Source organism: Zonotrichia albicollis, chromosome 4 (genome assembly GCF_047830755.1).
Source record: "Zonotrichia albicollis isolate bZonAlb1 chromosome 4, bZonAlb1.hap1, whole genome shotgun sequence".
NCBI classification, from domain to species: Eukaryota; Metazoa; Chordata; class Aves; order Passeriformes; family Passerellidae; genus Zonotrichia; species Zonotrichia albicollis.
Window position 1 is genome coordinate 68,954,548 of NC_133822.1, and position 14,605 is coordinate 68,969,152.

Below are 14,605 nucleotides of genomic sequence, written 5' to 3' on the forward strand. Positions count from 1 at the left end.
CATCCTCTCCATGGCATACAAACCCCCAGTGCCACTTACAATTTCCCCTTTGCAGATGCTTGTTGAGCCAAATGCTGTAACAACATACAGAAGATTTTCCCGATGAAGTCTCTTCAAGATCTCCCTCTTACATGGTTTTATTACTCCTTGATAGTCTCCAAGGATACAAGAAACACATGGCAAAGCTTCTAAAATACTTAGCTATGGCAGCCCTTGCTTTGTAAGTTTCTCATGCCAGGCCTCCTGCAAACAGCAAATATGCCTCCCATTACAGTGGAGAGTGTGCTGCCTGGATTAAATCAGCTGTCAGAAAAGGAGATCTGAATTCCCCTTTTGAACATCAATGATTCAATAGAGTTCAGTTAAAAATATGTGACCAAATCCTTTTGAATGCAAAAATGTATGGGTGTTCATTTCTAAAGACCTGGAGGAAGGTAAGGCTTTTAACATGATGGAGGAAAACATTTCCCCTTATCTTCCACTAATCTGGGATAGAAGAGATGACCAGATATTTCAGTTGCAAAAGGATGCAGTTCCTGAATTTTACTGATTTACAAATAACTAGCTCACTACCTTTTCCAATAAGTCAAACCAGCTAGAAACATCTGCACAGAAATATCTTTTCTGTTCACTAAGTCTTGGAGCTTTGTGGCTTCTGGTCTTTCTTCCAGACAAAAAAAAATAAAGAGTAGACACTAAACTAGGTTTGACAGACATTCCTGTCAATTCAATTGCATTCCTTTACAAGACTGTATCCCTTACATTGTTGAACTTATTAATATATTTGGAGGGGTTTTGACAGGAATATATTACTAACTGGGGGCTGTATTAAGCAGCAGGAGAAATTTTGAAATATACATTATTTTTAGCACAACATGTGGGTAGGTCAGTGTGGCAAAATTTTGATTAAATATCAAGATGTAAAGAAAAGTCAGCTATTAAGGAGGTGTTATTTGATGTAATATTCAGATGCAAAAGAGACATCCTCCTCTTTTCTGCCATACTGCTATAAAATCCAGTCTTATGGAGTAAAATGAAATCTGAGTTTATGGAGAAACCTCTGTTTCATTCTCCAAACTTCTTTAAGAAAACAACAGTCATATAGGTGATACTGGTAATGGAATATCCCAATTAAACAGATGCAGACTCAAAACACAAATACATTTAAAAAACCCCATAAATAAATACTGTAATTATAATTTGTTAAAACTGTCAAGATTTCCATGATATCTCCATTAATTCTAAACACCTCGAAATACAATGGAAGTTTTGAACATGAAGTATTTTATTAGCACCCATTTATGGAAGAGCAAATAAGCAATTGTGCCTATTGCAGAATCAGTGCTTTCCACCTCCTGCCTATCTAAATGGAATAAAAACAGGGAACGTGAAAAAAACCCAGTTTTGGAGGACATGACGGGAAAACAGACTGATTAATGACAAAATCTTCTCTTTCCCCTTCCTTCAAGTATTTGACAACTGGAATTTAACTGACATATAGTCATAATAAATGAGACAAACAAAGGAAGGGAGAAGCCTAGAAAATAACTGAGCCTCCTGACATGAGCCTCATGTCATGTTTATGTAACTGCAAATATTGCAGAAAGAAAGGTAAGATTTTACATAAGTACTTCTACAGTTTTCAGTGGCATGTACATAGAAATAATTGCATGAAACACTAAAAAACATTCTATCTAAAATAATTAAATAGGTATCACTGCTCATACTTTTAAACACAGAGCATTCTACTGAATGATATTGTTCTTTTGTCAAAAGAGCAGAAAAAAAGTTTAGGTTGAATTTATTAATATCACAAACCTTCTCTGACTTGCAGTTAATGGGATATACTTGTATTGCAACATCTCAGTGAGGAATGTGACAGACCACCCTGGAAAGATTACATAAGCAGCCCCTATAAAATTTTCTTTTCAAATTTAGACACAAACCTCAACTCCTCAGTTCCTTATACCTGCTCCTTCTGTAGAGATGAATTTTGGATGAATGGGGAATAGGATGGTCATGGCATATTTGTACAGCACACTTCAAAGGAAACAGCTGCACTAGAGGCAAGACTCTTTCTCCATGCATTTGTGCATACACAGACTTCAATCAATAGAAATTTCTGGTGAACGTGGATGGATGGCCATTTTCAGCCTCTGCCCAAGTCCCCAGCAGGAATGCAGGACTGTCACTGCTGGGACCAAAGGCAAAGCCCCATATAGTACTGTCAAAACACAGCACAGACTTTTATTGCCACAGAACTCTGGTTGAAGACTTAAAAAAAAACCCCAAAAAATGGAACTTGTTTCTTCACAGATAATCAGTGCTCTTAAAAACATGTGGAATGTATATGCAGGCTTTATGCTCCAAAAATCCAAAAATAACTGCTTAGGAATGGACAAATTTCCATTATTTTAAGAAAATCTAGTGTCCTGGGATGTTAAGAGCCAAGAATTTTTCAGATTTGGTCCCATTTTCAGGTATGTTGTAGGGTGAGACATTTGACACTTCTGTCTCTACATCTCTTTAGAAAAAATGACGATAAATGAGAAATCGAACACGTTAAAAATTTTAATTACTATTGAAAAAAACGCCTTTGAAGGGGAAAAGGTCTAAATAAATGCCAATATTAAATACACCAAATCTCAGTATAATTGGAAGAAATAGGCAGCATTTTAATAATTTAATATATATAGACAATTCTCTTTTGTTTAATCAAATTTTCTCTGGCTGGTCAGAAGTTACTCTTTCTCAGGGTTTTAGTATCAACTCCAATTCCAACAGTATGAGCAAAGTCCCATAAGTTAACTTAGTCACTATCTGCATGCTTTATGTAGGAAAGTACAGCCCCTAAATGAGGAAATAATCCAGCTCCTTACAGATGCTACTGAGAGCCATAAACAAATGGTGAAAACAAGAAAGGTTTGTTGCTAATCACATACCCGCCTTTAATATAGTCAAGGAATGAAACTTCTGTTTCAATTAGGAAGGAAAGCAATGTTACCTGAAAGCAAATAAAAGAGAGTCAGACATGAATTGTGTGTTTCCCAGCTGAACAAGCAGAGACATAAGCACAATGTTTTTCGAGCTCTGTCCTTAGGATGTAATTTCCTACAGTATTAAGGGAAAAAAGAAGATTAAAAAAAGATATTAAATAATTTCAGCAGGCAGCTCTTGAAAGGGAAGAGACAGGTTGAGAAGTCTGCAATTGCCTTCTTTTTTTTTATTTAAGGAGAAGGTAAGGGGCAGAAGATTGTATTCCAGAGCAGGTTACCACATACATATTTTCTGATTTCTGTGTACTACACCTACATCTGAATATTACAGGGTATATGATAATGCATCTGTACCATGAGCACTTCAACACTGTTGAAAGAACTCAATTACAATTATTTATGTAATTACTCATCTCACATTAAAGGTCATACTGAGTATTGATGCAAGCCTAGACTGCAAAAATCTAGTAAAGTATACACATATAGGAAATACATAAGTTTTTTAAAAGTAGTATATAAAGGTATATATGTATTTATGTATATGTATACACATATATTTGTACATATATAAAAATGATATGGTAAGACATTTCAGCAGTCCCAGATTTTATCATTCAGAAATGACAGAGATCCAACACACAAAGTAATCTAAAGGTGTTATGGGCATTTTCAGCAATCGAGTCACAGAGGTATTAGCTCAAGTGGAAAAGATCCAGCATTCAAGATTTTCATATATTGTGCAATATTTATGAAGCAAAGAATTAAAATTTAAATTTTATTTACACAAATTCTCTCATTGTATGTGCAGCAAGCAGGCAGTGAAAACTGCTTAAATAACTGCTCAGAGCAAATCCATGAATAAAGATACAAGGAATAAAAAGGGAATGGAAATCTATCACAAAATTTTGTGTCCACTTGCAGCAAAATATAAAAATTGAAAATAGTCCTATGTTGTAAACTTAGACTGAGATTACATGTAGTAATTCTGTCTTCTATCCAACTTCTTTTGTCACAGTTCTGTGTGACTGAGTGATCAGCTAGGCTTAAAATCACAAATTGCCCTTCTAGCTGAGAACAGAAGACCATTGCAATGTTCTACCAGGCTACCAGTAGCATAAAGAGACCTAAATTTCTTGCAAAAAAAACCTTGCAAAAAAGACCAAAATTTCTATGCATTTTCCCACTGGACACAGTAATATTAATGGTTGATCTGCTCTTACAGCTGAGTCTCTTCTTCCTAATTAATTTAAGCAAATATTTTCACTGCATCTGATTTTAAAAGTCAAAAAATGGAAACAAACAACTCCCAAAGTGGCTGCAGTACTTACTTACATATAGGCAACAACTATCAATGCTTCAAGTTTTATGCAGGGAATTTTTTATTTGTCTATTAGGCTTTGTTTAAAACTAACCATGAATTGTGAAACACTTCTGCCTAGTATGTAATTTGACTGCATGAATTCAAAATGACCCCTTAAGCAATAATAAATTGATATATGCACTGCATGTACATAGTCCTTAAAGGCAGTAGTGAGATAACAGTCAATTATTTATATCCACTCTAAGTTCTCCAGAATTCTACCTCCTATTAATGAAAATTATGGTCTTGGTGCCTGGCTTGAAAATTTAAAAATTTGTGGGTAAAGAATATCTTGGGTAAATTATGAGGACAAGAAAAACAAAACTGCAGGCAAACACATAAGAAAGTGACCATGTGGAGAAGCAGAAGGGAAGCCTGAAGGACTACTAGAATTAAGGGCAAATGGGGACAAAGATGACTTGATATAAAAAAATAAATTACAAAACCAACAGAAGAGAAGGAAAAAGAAAAGGTAAAGAAGGAAAAACAAAAGAAAATTGCTAACCATTTATTGGAAACTCTGATGTAATTGGAAGTAAAGAACAAGACACAGTTGATTTCGTCTGTTCAAATATGAGTAAAATGTTTTTTTCAAATGAAGACAGATACTTGTGAAGATGTTAAAGTATTTTAAACCAAAATTAGCATGAAAATTGAATGTGAAAATACATTTGTTTACCCTTCTGTACCCTCTGCCAGATTTCATACCTAAAATTTAGCACTGGTTGAAAACAACCACTTAACATCAGTTTCTCACTCACTAGTTTAATGCAATAGACTTGCAACTTGATTTTAACATGATACATTTTAGTAAAAGAAATATGTTAGCAAAGAACAAATTACCTAATGAATTAGATATTGCATGGTAACTTTTAGCAGGCAAGCTGCTTTTGCCAATTTTTCATAATTTAAAGCAAAGGTAGAAGAAGAAGTGTTTATTTTCTCACTGGTAAACAGACTTAGACAGGAATGTGAGAATGTCAAAACGTTCCTTCAAGGCTACTTTTCAGCATGAAAATAGCCCTACTGAGCCCTACTCAAGAGTGGAACTGTTCACGTGGAAAAAACTCACATGGTGGATGTGTCTACAAAAAACATCTCTCATAACTGATTAGATTTTCCAATATACCAATCCTCAAAATTTATCTTCACTTTTTTGTAAATGATGGTGTGAACATCAGGGATGCCAGGACATCAAAGCTGAGCAAGGGCTGAATGGAAATAATTGCATTGCTACCAAATGGTTCATAAACATGAGAACAGAACATGGAATGCAAATCAAACAAGAGAAATTCTCATTCCAAACAATACTAACAGGTCTTTCAAAATAAATTTACAAACACCCATTGGTAATAAAAATTGTTGACTCTTTTTGATTTTGCCATGATAAGCATACTAGCTTTTACCAATGCTAACTCAGCAGACACATTTTAAAAGAAAATTTATTTGTAAAAGTGCAGGTATGTTTCAGATAAAAATTTAAAAGCTTCAACTATTTGACAGAAATTTTGGTAGAACTTATTTTGAAAACCACAGGTGACTTGACAGCACATTTGGGCAAGTTTTATATCAAACCCTTCAAATTAAAAAACATCTGAAAATAAATGCTGTGTAAAAGTAAATAGTTTATTGTGGCCTTGACAGAATTTTTCTATTATAATCCTGTTAAATTACAAGTCAACTACACTCTTTGAAGCAATAAGAAAAACATCCAGTAACATAAAATACATTTACTTACTGTTCCAGAATTAACATACTTTTTCTTTTTTCCTTTTTTCTTTGGATTTATTACCTAGAAACACAGATACAAGCATTAAAGCAGTATGATCCAATATGAGGATAAGTGTAAGGTATTTTCAATGCAGAAAGTACTCTATTTTCAGGGCATGTTGAAAAACAGTGAATTTATCTTCATGGTCTTGCCAGAGAGCCAGTGCTGGTACTCATATTTGACAAATAAGGGATGGGGGCAATAGAGGTGAGAAAGTTCATTATATCTGAGAGCTCAGTGAAACACTTTTTGAATTTTCCCAAAATTCTGCATGGTTCTGCATTCCTGATCACAGTGTTTCAGGGTGTGGTGTCACTACTTTGTCACCTCACAATGCATCTGTTCACAATCCAGTCAATCTTTTTCCATCTGCTCCTCACAGCACCTGAGAAACACCTGAGTTGTTCTACTCCCAATTTCTGCACTTGGTGCAATGACAGGATCTGCTAACAGGAAGATCAAGTTTCATGAAATAGGTAATTTCATGAAAATGTTCAATATCACCACCTGACTGGCACACAGGAGTTTGGGGGGGCTTTAGTGCACTCCCCGTACCCAAGATTCTTCATGGAGCTGGACCACAAAGCATTAAACATTTTCTTGAATGTCTGGAACCTACGGACATAAAATTTCTCACTGTAGCCACCAATAATTTTCTTCCCCTCCTGAATAGCTAAAAAAGACAAGTCTCAGTTAATTTTGTTACATACACATGAAAATGTATGCAGCTTTTCCAGAAATGCACATGGAATCAGAAGCAAAACATTATTTTGTTAATTAGGTCATTCAGCTATCTCCTACATATCTAGGAAATTCAATGCCTTATGGCTTACTGCCAAGTTTTACTGTAAACTACTCACAGATGTTCTGCAAATGATAAGGAATAAAAACACTCCCAATTGAAATCTTAGTCACTTATCTGGTATAAAATATTTAAAGAATTTTGCCTGAAAATGGGCAAACTAGTAATACTTGTCTTCTAAAGATTTTCTCCCCCAACCAAAATGAGATTACATTTAAAGATCCTATTCCTTGCACAACACAGAACAGCAGTGAAAGGTTAGGCAGAGAGAGACAACCATGATTTGAAGTCTTCCCAAACATGCTAAACAAGTGAGTCCCTCATTTCGCCCAGTATGCCATACTGATGTTATATAGTAAATATTCTGCCAAGCTTTTACTCCTTTACACACATATACACCCATTAACACTTAAAAAATCCCAGGTAACTCCTGCCCCTCCATTTAACAGTGCCTGATGAGCAACAGAGTAAGCCTGTGTAATGGTGGCAATTAAAACAATGCAGCAATTCTTGTTGAACCAAAATTTCAGCCAGAAAGTGACTCCTGCTGACATCTGCCCAGAAGAGGAAGATGAAGGTAACAGGCTGCCTGTCTGCCCTGTGGCAGTGCATTCACTGCTCTCCAGAATTCAATGGTCAGGCCTGAATTAGCAGCATATTGCTTGCCAGCAGTCATTAAATGCCAAAGAGAAGATTCATTTGAACTTTCTGCTTCAGGTAACTTGGCAATTGGCTTCTCAGGAATTGCAAGAAACTGCACTAGAGCTTGGAGTGAAATATCATGGGAAACAAGGCATATACTTGGAAGCAAAGATGAATTAAATGACAGCTTGTTTCCCTCCTATAATTCACAGTACTATAATGATTATAATATTTACACGGGGTTCTTTTTTTTTTGAATTTCAGATAACTTTAGCAATTAAAGAACATTTTTTAGCCTCTGAAAATTTTACATCTCAGCAGGAACCTAGAAAGCTACATGACTTATAATGAACCTATTAAAAAAAGCTCAATTGCAAAGAGGTGGTTCTAGCAAAGTTCCTCATCTTTAAATATGAGACACTCACTCAAACTTCTCTACCTGCCTTGGGTTAGTTTGTAAAAGCAAAATGTTTAAAAGAGAACTTGCCCAGTGTCTTGTGCTCCGATACTGCACAGACTAACCCAGAAGAAGCAGTACCCAAGTATGGAGGACGGCAGACATGAGCTGTTCAGGAAATGTATGCTGTCCCTGGGAGTATGATACTGACACCATATTTAAGAAACTGAAAAATTACTTAAGATGGTATGACAGAATATTCCTGGTAGGGTAGGATTTGTGTCAGTGATACAACAGGAGAGGACATTTTCACTGCACACAGTAATCTGTGTTGTGACACTATTCACAGGAAACTGCTATAACTTACTGTAACTCTGGGGCTGATCTTGGATCTGAGACAAAAGCCATGGCTTTCAGTTATCTTGGTCCTGCTCTGCACAGCAGCACCTTTGCTCATCTTCAAAATAAAAGTGCAGCACATAATTGGAGCACCCTCCTTCCCTGACTTCTTAGTGCTCACCTAAACCATTATATTTGCTACCACCTATATTAGGACTATGAAAATACTGAAGTTTAATGGCAGCAGTCTGAGACCAATTAAAGGATACCTTAAGGAACACCAAAGACCTGCATATCATACAGAAGCAAAAAAAAAAAAGGGTTATAGCCATACATATGCCTTCTCATTAGTGGCAATTATAGCTTTCCTTTGTTTTCAGTGTTATCCATTGTTGTTTTCTCATTTATTTCCTGAGAGTGAGTAAATAGTCATAATACTTACCTCATAAACATTGAACTGAGACTGCCCTCTTGACAACTCTCTGTAACTTGTTGTGAATTCTCCAATGAAATCATGGCTGTTTGAAAAATAAGATTTTAAATCAAATGCACAATATTTAGGAATTTAAACATGTGTTTTATCTATTAATGCAAAAGAGACACACAGCCAATATGAACTGACACCCAAGAGACAAGTAATGGCAACAGATATAATTTGCTTAAAAATCTTTATTATTCCTTCTGCTTTGTGTAATGCAAATTTAGAGTTAGAAAGGATTAGCTTAAATCTTTTTGATGTCTTTTGCTTAACTTAGCTGCACTATGAAGACTATGTTGTAAATCAGTGACTGACCCCAATGTAAGTTTACAGAACCTGAAAAAACAGAGCAGGCTGCCAAAAACTGTCACCATTTCCTCAGAGGATGACCACTGGCACTACAGACTCTGAACTGTGTATGAGGCTATGTGAGAGAAAGGGAGTTACTGAAAACAGGAAAGGAGTAACTTAAACCAGAAAAGACCAGTGTCACAGACATCAGTTATGAAAAATCCTTTCCTTAGGTTCTTCCTCCTGAGAAGCTGAGAGGCCTCAGGAACAGAATGTAAACATTGATTATCTGCTGCAGTGGAATGCAACAGGTGGGCCTGTGATTGGTCTCATGTGGTTGTTTCTAATTAATGGCCAATCACAGTCAGCTGGCTCAGACTCTCTGTCCGAGACAGAGGTCTCTGTTATTCATTCCTTCTTTTTCTATTCTTAGCTAGCCTTCTGTTGAAATCCTTTCTTCAATTCTTTTAGTATAGTTTAATATAATATATAATAAAATAATAAATCAAGACTTCTGAAACATGGAGTCAGATCCTCATCTCTTCCCTCATCCTCAGACCCCTGTGAACACAGTCACAGAGCAGCCCTCCCAATCTGTGTAACATGACACTGAAATTTTAAGAGGAGGACCCGAAGCTTATTTCAGCTCGTTTGTCTTCTCATCTGGGAAGAGAAAAGCAATCCACTGAGGTTGCTCAGCTTATGGTATTATTGGAAAGCAGATCTCAGCCTAACAATAAAGCAGAGGTTATCAAGCTTCTCCTTTCTAAACTCTATTCCCGCTCCAGGAATACATTTGGCACTCCTGTGCTGTCATTCAAGTTTTAAAAACTGCTCTGCCAATGCATGAGCAGGGCTGGCACACTGCCCAGGAGCACGGTGAGCACGGTGCCACAGGGGGATGTGGCAGGGGAAGCACCCTGGGGAAGGTGCCCAGGCTCAGGAGCACCCACAGGGCTGCCAGATGTGACTGAGCTGCAGGTTTGTCCTCAGAGGCACCTGGGATGGAAGGGCTGCAGGGCTCAGCCCCAACTGCACAGCTCCCAAAAGTCACAAAAGTTCTGCTCCATTCTCTGCTCTGCCCAGCTGAACTTTCCCCACTGCTGCTCCAGCTGTGCCCTAAGAAGGCATTGCATTTCCTCTACACTCTGCCTCCACATCTGGTGAGCTATGAAGCTGTTTTACCTTCCTCCAATGGTAAACCACAATAGAACTGCAAAGTTTTATGACTTTGTGACTTGCAAAACTTCTTTTTAAGAAATTCAGCACAGTTCTAATTAAGCTATAAATATTAAAAGCAAATTTAAATAAATCTGAATGTTGCAAAATGAAAAATGGAAACAATCCGTAGCAACATGAAATTTCTTTCTTGCTTTATTCATAATGAAATTAAACAAAAAAACCCCTCAAATATAAAGCTCATTTTCTGAAATCAGCATGAATTCACAAAATATGTAAATCAAACAAATAAAAGGTTCAGTCCTCATGCTGATAAGCAAAGCATACTGTAAGAAAGCTTGAGAAATACTCTATGTTAAAGATATTTCTCATTACCCAGATTCAAAAGGGACCACCTCACATGAAACACTCCCCTGTCAGCTGGGAGATCATCAAATTGCTTCCAAAACAAAGACTTCTCTTAAGAAATGTATTTTGGAGGTATATCTCTGCTGAAATGCCCTCCAGACTGTAAGGACTATTTGAGCAGGGAATAGAGGAAGCATCCACAAGGTGTGTTTGTATTTAACCTTGGGTAACCATGGCACTGGAGAAAAATATATATTGCTTAAAATAGAACTTTTCCCTTTCCTAACATTTCTAACCTTTCATTTTCAAATCAGGTTGTATATTTAAGGCAGAAATCCAAACAACAGTTCAATGACTACCTACAAACATGCAGCAGCAAACAGGAAACATGAGCCATGCCAGACAGGACTGTCCCTGGGGAGCAAAAGAATCTGTACTGCTTAAAAGTAATTGCTGCTGTAATTCCAAGAGACACTGGAAAGGCTCCTTTCCCTATGGCTATATCCAAACATGAGCTAGGAAGATGTGATTCCTCTGATGAATCATGTTGCAAAGGTTTGGGCACACATAACCAGCCTGAGAGCCCTGTGCACTTGGAAGAGCATCAGCCAGGATCTTTGCTTTGGGCACTCAGGGGGATGGACATGCCACACTAGGCAGGCTCTGAAGGCTGAGTGCCTGCTGGACAAAATGTGCCTCTGACAGATGTACAAGTCATTAAGATCTAATATTAATCATCACACTTCAGCAAATGGATCTCCTTATTAGTCTCTGGATTGAGAATCCAAAGTACTTACTCTCCTTGCCTGCCCAACACCAAATTTTCCTAAATTTTCATCCATGAGTGGCATACCAGAACATTGAATAAGAGAGCCTTAGCACACAACATTATTTTAAAGCCCATCTCCCTAGGTTTTCCACTTTTAGCCCTGTGTTTTGAAGTGCTGAAAATAATTTTAAAAATTGTATAAACTTTGAATTTTTTTATTATCTAAAGGAAAAAAAAAAAGAGAGGAAAGGACAATCATAATCAGAAGCATGTCAATGAATAAGGATAAAATGCAAGAATGTAAAAATCAACTACCTAGGTGGAGAAGGAAGATGAAGGACAAAAAATAAGGCGGAAGAGCTTAGAATCTGAAATTCAAAATCTCTCCTGCAGTATTGATATTCTCAGATGAATGCTTCTGTGGCCCCAGCTTATCATGACAATATTTACACCTTTATAAACCCCCTCTTTTTCTATGTAACAGTTCATAAATGTCAAGACTGTGAAATGACTTTTGCAACATGTATACAAAGTGATATTTTTTCTGAAATTAAATGAGAAACCTTTTAGAGAGAACTAAAAATATCATAGTATTGCTAATGTGAAGTTGTGCAGTGTCTTATTTTTTTCCTTCTGTTATATCTGTGTGCTTCATATATAATGACACTCAATAAAAACCCTAAAAACGTGACTCTGTCAAACAACTGGCCAAGTAACAAAACCAACTTTTGTGACTTCTTATAGCATTAAATATTTTGGGGTTTGTCACAGCTCTTAGAAGCAATAAAAGGGATCAGAACAAGTTGTTCATATTTTGACAATCTTAATGCAAAAATTTTTATGCAAAAACTGGTTTGACACAAAGGATATTTAATAATTAATAGTGTTAATGTTACCAAGGGCATGCATTACTTTTTGTCAAGAAGCTTTGTGTAATATTTGAAAATAAATAAGAGCTATTTGATGACAACAATAGGACCATGATATTACATTTCAATTACTCCAACAATGTAGTTTAGGAACATGAAGGAAGAAGCTCAACCCAAAGCACCATGGTGCTATTTGCCAAAGCACAGGTAACACAGAATGCGGAAAAGGGAAAAAAACTCAGTCAAGACTCAGGAAGTCAAAATCCAGTCAAGCCATGATTCAGAAATCAAGTATATGAACTGTAATTTTGTCTTCCTGATTGCAGAACAGCCTGTAATATTCAGAATAACTTGCTTTGCTATCTGGAGAGCAGGCAATCTTTCAAAGATTGGTCCTGCCCAGTCTGCACATTTCTGGAGCAAACAGATTCAGGGTGGTGAAGTGTCCAGCTGGTATAACAACAGCTTATAAAAACTGTCCATCACAGATGGAAATTAATATAAACTGAGGAACAGCAGAGTTGTAAAAAAATTGTTAGACTAACTCTTGAATGGGATTAATTTCAGATATACTTGGCAATGTCAGAGTTAAACTGGGCACTTAGATTTTGCTATGATCACCCTGTAGGTTTATAGGCACCACCAGCTGGCAATTTATTCCAGGTAGGATGGATTCAATCAGACCATTTTCCCCTGTAAGCCTCTGAAGTAGCTTAAATGATTACTTCAATCTACTTGTCTGATTTTTGCATTGTCTAAAGTCATGTAAGATGAGTTCCGTGTCATCTTTCAGAGGAATTTTACATTAAAGATGTCAGTGCTCTGTGTGCTTCTAAATTCAAAACAGACAGAAAGCAAAAAGCAGCAAAAAATCATACCATTAGAATAAAAAGGAAAACACGTAAATGGTATCCTTCCCTTTTTGTTTTTTAGATATTAACTTTATAGGTATTCAGATTGTGATGTGAGGAAACACAGATAATATTTGAAACTATTTGAGACTGGAGAGGCTGATGATTGCCTGAAATGCACAGTATGTTCCAGATTTCAATCAGACTGGCAGTTACTTAGTGTTATTTGTCAGATTTCTTCCTTTTCCTTTTAATCTTACAGATTTTGGATAAAGTGAGACAGCACATGGGGTTTGATACCTTGATAAGATATAATCCTTGTTTTTTATTAATGTGGCAATACAATTTAACTTTTCATTGCTAGCTTATTTTCAAAAAATGTGGTTTATACACAAACATATACATTTTTTAAGGATTTGCCAAATCTCATTGAGAAAAGAACATTAATAGAAATTCTAATAGGGATGCAATGATTTTTTGCTAGTATGGCTTTTTAAAATTAAAGACACTTATTTTAATTGCTACAATATGTTATGTATATATGTTATTTCTCTCCAGTGAATACCTAATCAAGAAGGATGAATTTACACTGGCAGGTATTCATAGAGGGTAAATGTGAGATAAGAATGCTTGTAAATCAACAGGCTTCATGATGGAAAACCAAAGAGACAAAATTATAACACAAGAGAGCTGAAAACGCTTTTGGATCTTGTCAGCAAGTTAATGAACAGTAGCACAGGATAAATTTGCCTACTATGATTACAAGGCATTGCCACAGAAGCACAATATCATTATCTATAGTACTAGAAGCAAATTGCTTTGGTTGTATTAGAGACATTACTGTAGAATAAATAATATGCTTTTAAAAATCAAAATGCAAGTGCATATCCATATATTTTAAAATATAAATTATGATTAATAGGAAATAATTAAGACAGAGTAACTTAAAGATAAATGGAAATAAACGTATTACTGTATTAAATTTCAGTTCTAGTACCAAGATTTATGAATACAGTTTCTATTTAAAGTATGAAAATACAAGCTCAAACATTTTTAAAATAACAAGAGGTATCAATCCACTGTGTTAAATGATAATTGTACCTTGTCAGTCAAAATAAAGGCAATCTGATAGGCTCATTTCTTCAGAAAGAAATGTACAGCCAGTACACTGGGGTTCACAGCTCTTAAGAACAACAGATCCCTCCTGAATTTAGCAACAGAAATTCCACATGTATTCCACTGTCCTCTTTCAAGGGGGTTATACAAAACTCATGTTTTCCAAATCCAGAGTTTACAACAACATTTTGATGAAGACAGACATGGAAATGAACATTCAGACCCAATGTGAAATTAAGGCAATGAATAGGTGTCTTCTATATTCCAATATTTAGGCCACCAGGAGTGGCCACTGCAGACATGTACATTTTATCACGTTCCATGGATGAATATACACACAGCAGGTTTGAAATAGGCTAATGCATCAGCATTTACCACAGCTGCAAAACACAGAGCT

General features: G+C 36.1%; 1 protein-coding gene across 2 annotated transcripts in view; it reads right to left on the reverse strand.

Moving 5' to 3' along the window:
• The window catches only part of CPNE8 (copine 8), a 71,495-nt gene that overhangs the window by 16,725 nt on the left and 40,165 nt on the right, over nucleotides 1-14,605 (reverse strand). The window contains exons 11-13 of one of the 2 annotated variants that reach the window (XM_074540022.1): nucleotides 8,750-8,825; nucleotides 6,095-6,148; nucleotides 2,943-3,004 (exon numbers count right to left, since the gene is read on the reverse strand). In XM_074540022.1, coding sequence (XP_074396123.1) covers nucleotides 2,943-3,004; nucleotides 6,095-6,148; nucleotides 8,750-8,825 — 192 coding nt within the window. Of the gene's footprint in view, nucleotides 1-2,942; nucleotides 3,130-6,094; nucleotides 6,149-8,749; nucleotides 8,826-14,605 lie in introns of those variants that run through there. The other variant, XM_074540023.1, reaches the window with a different exon arrangement.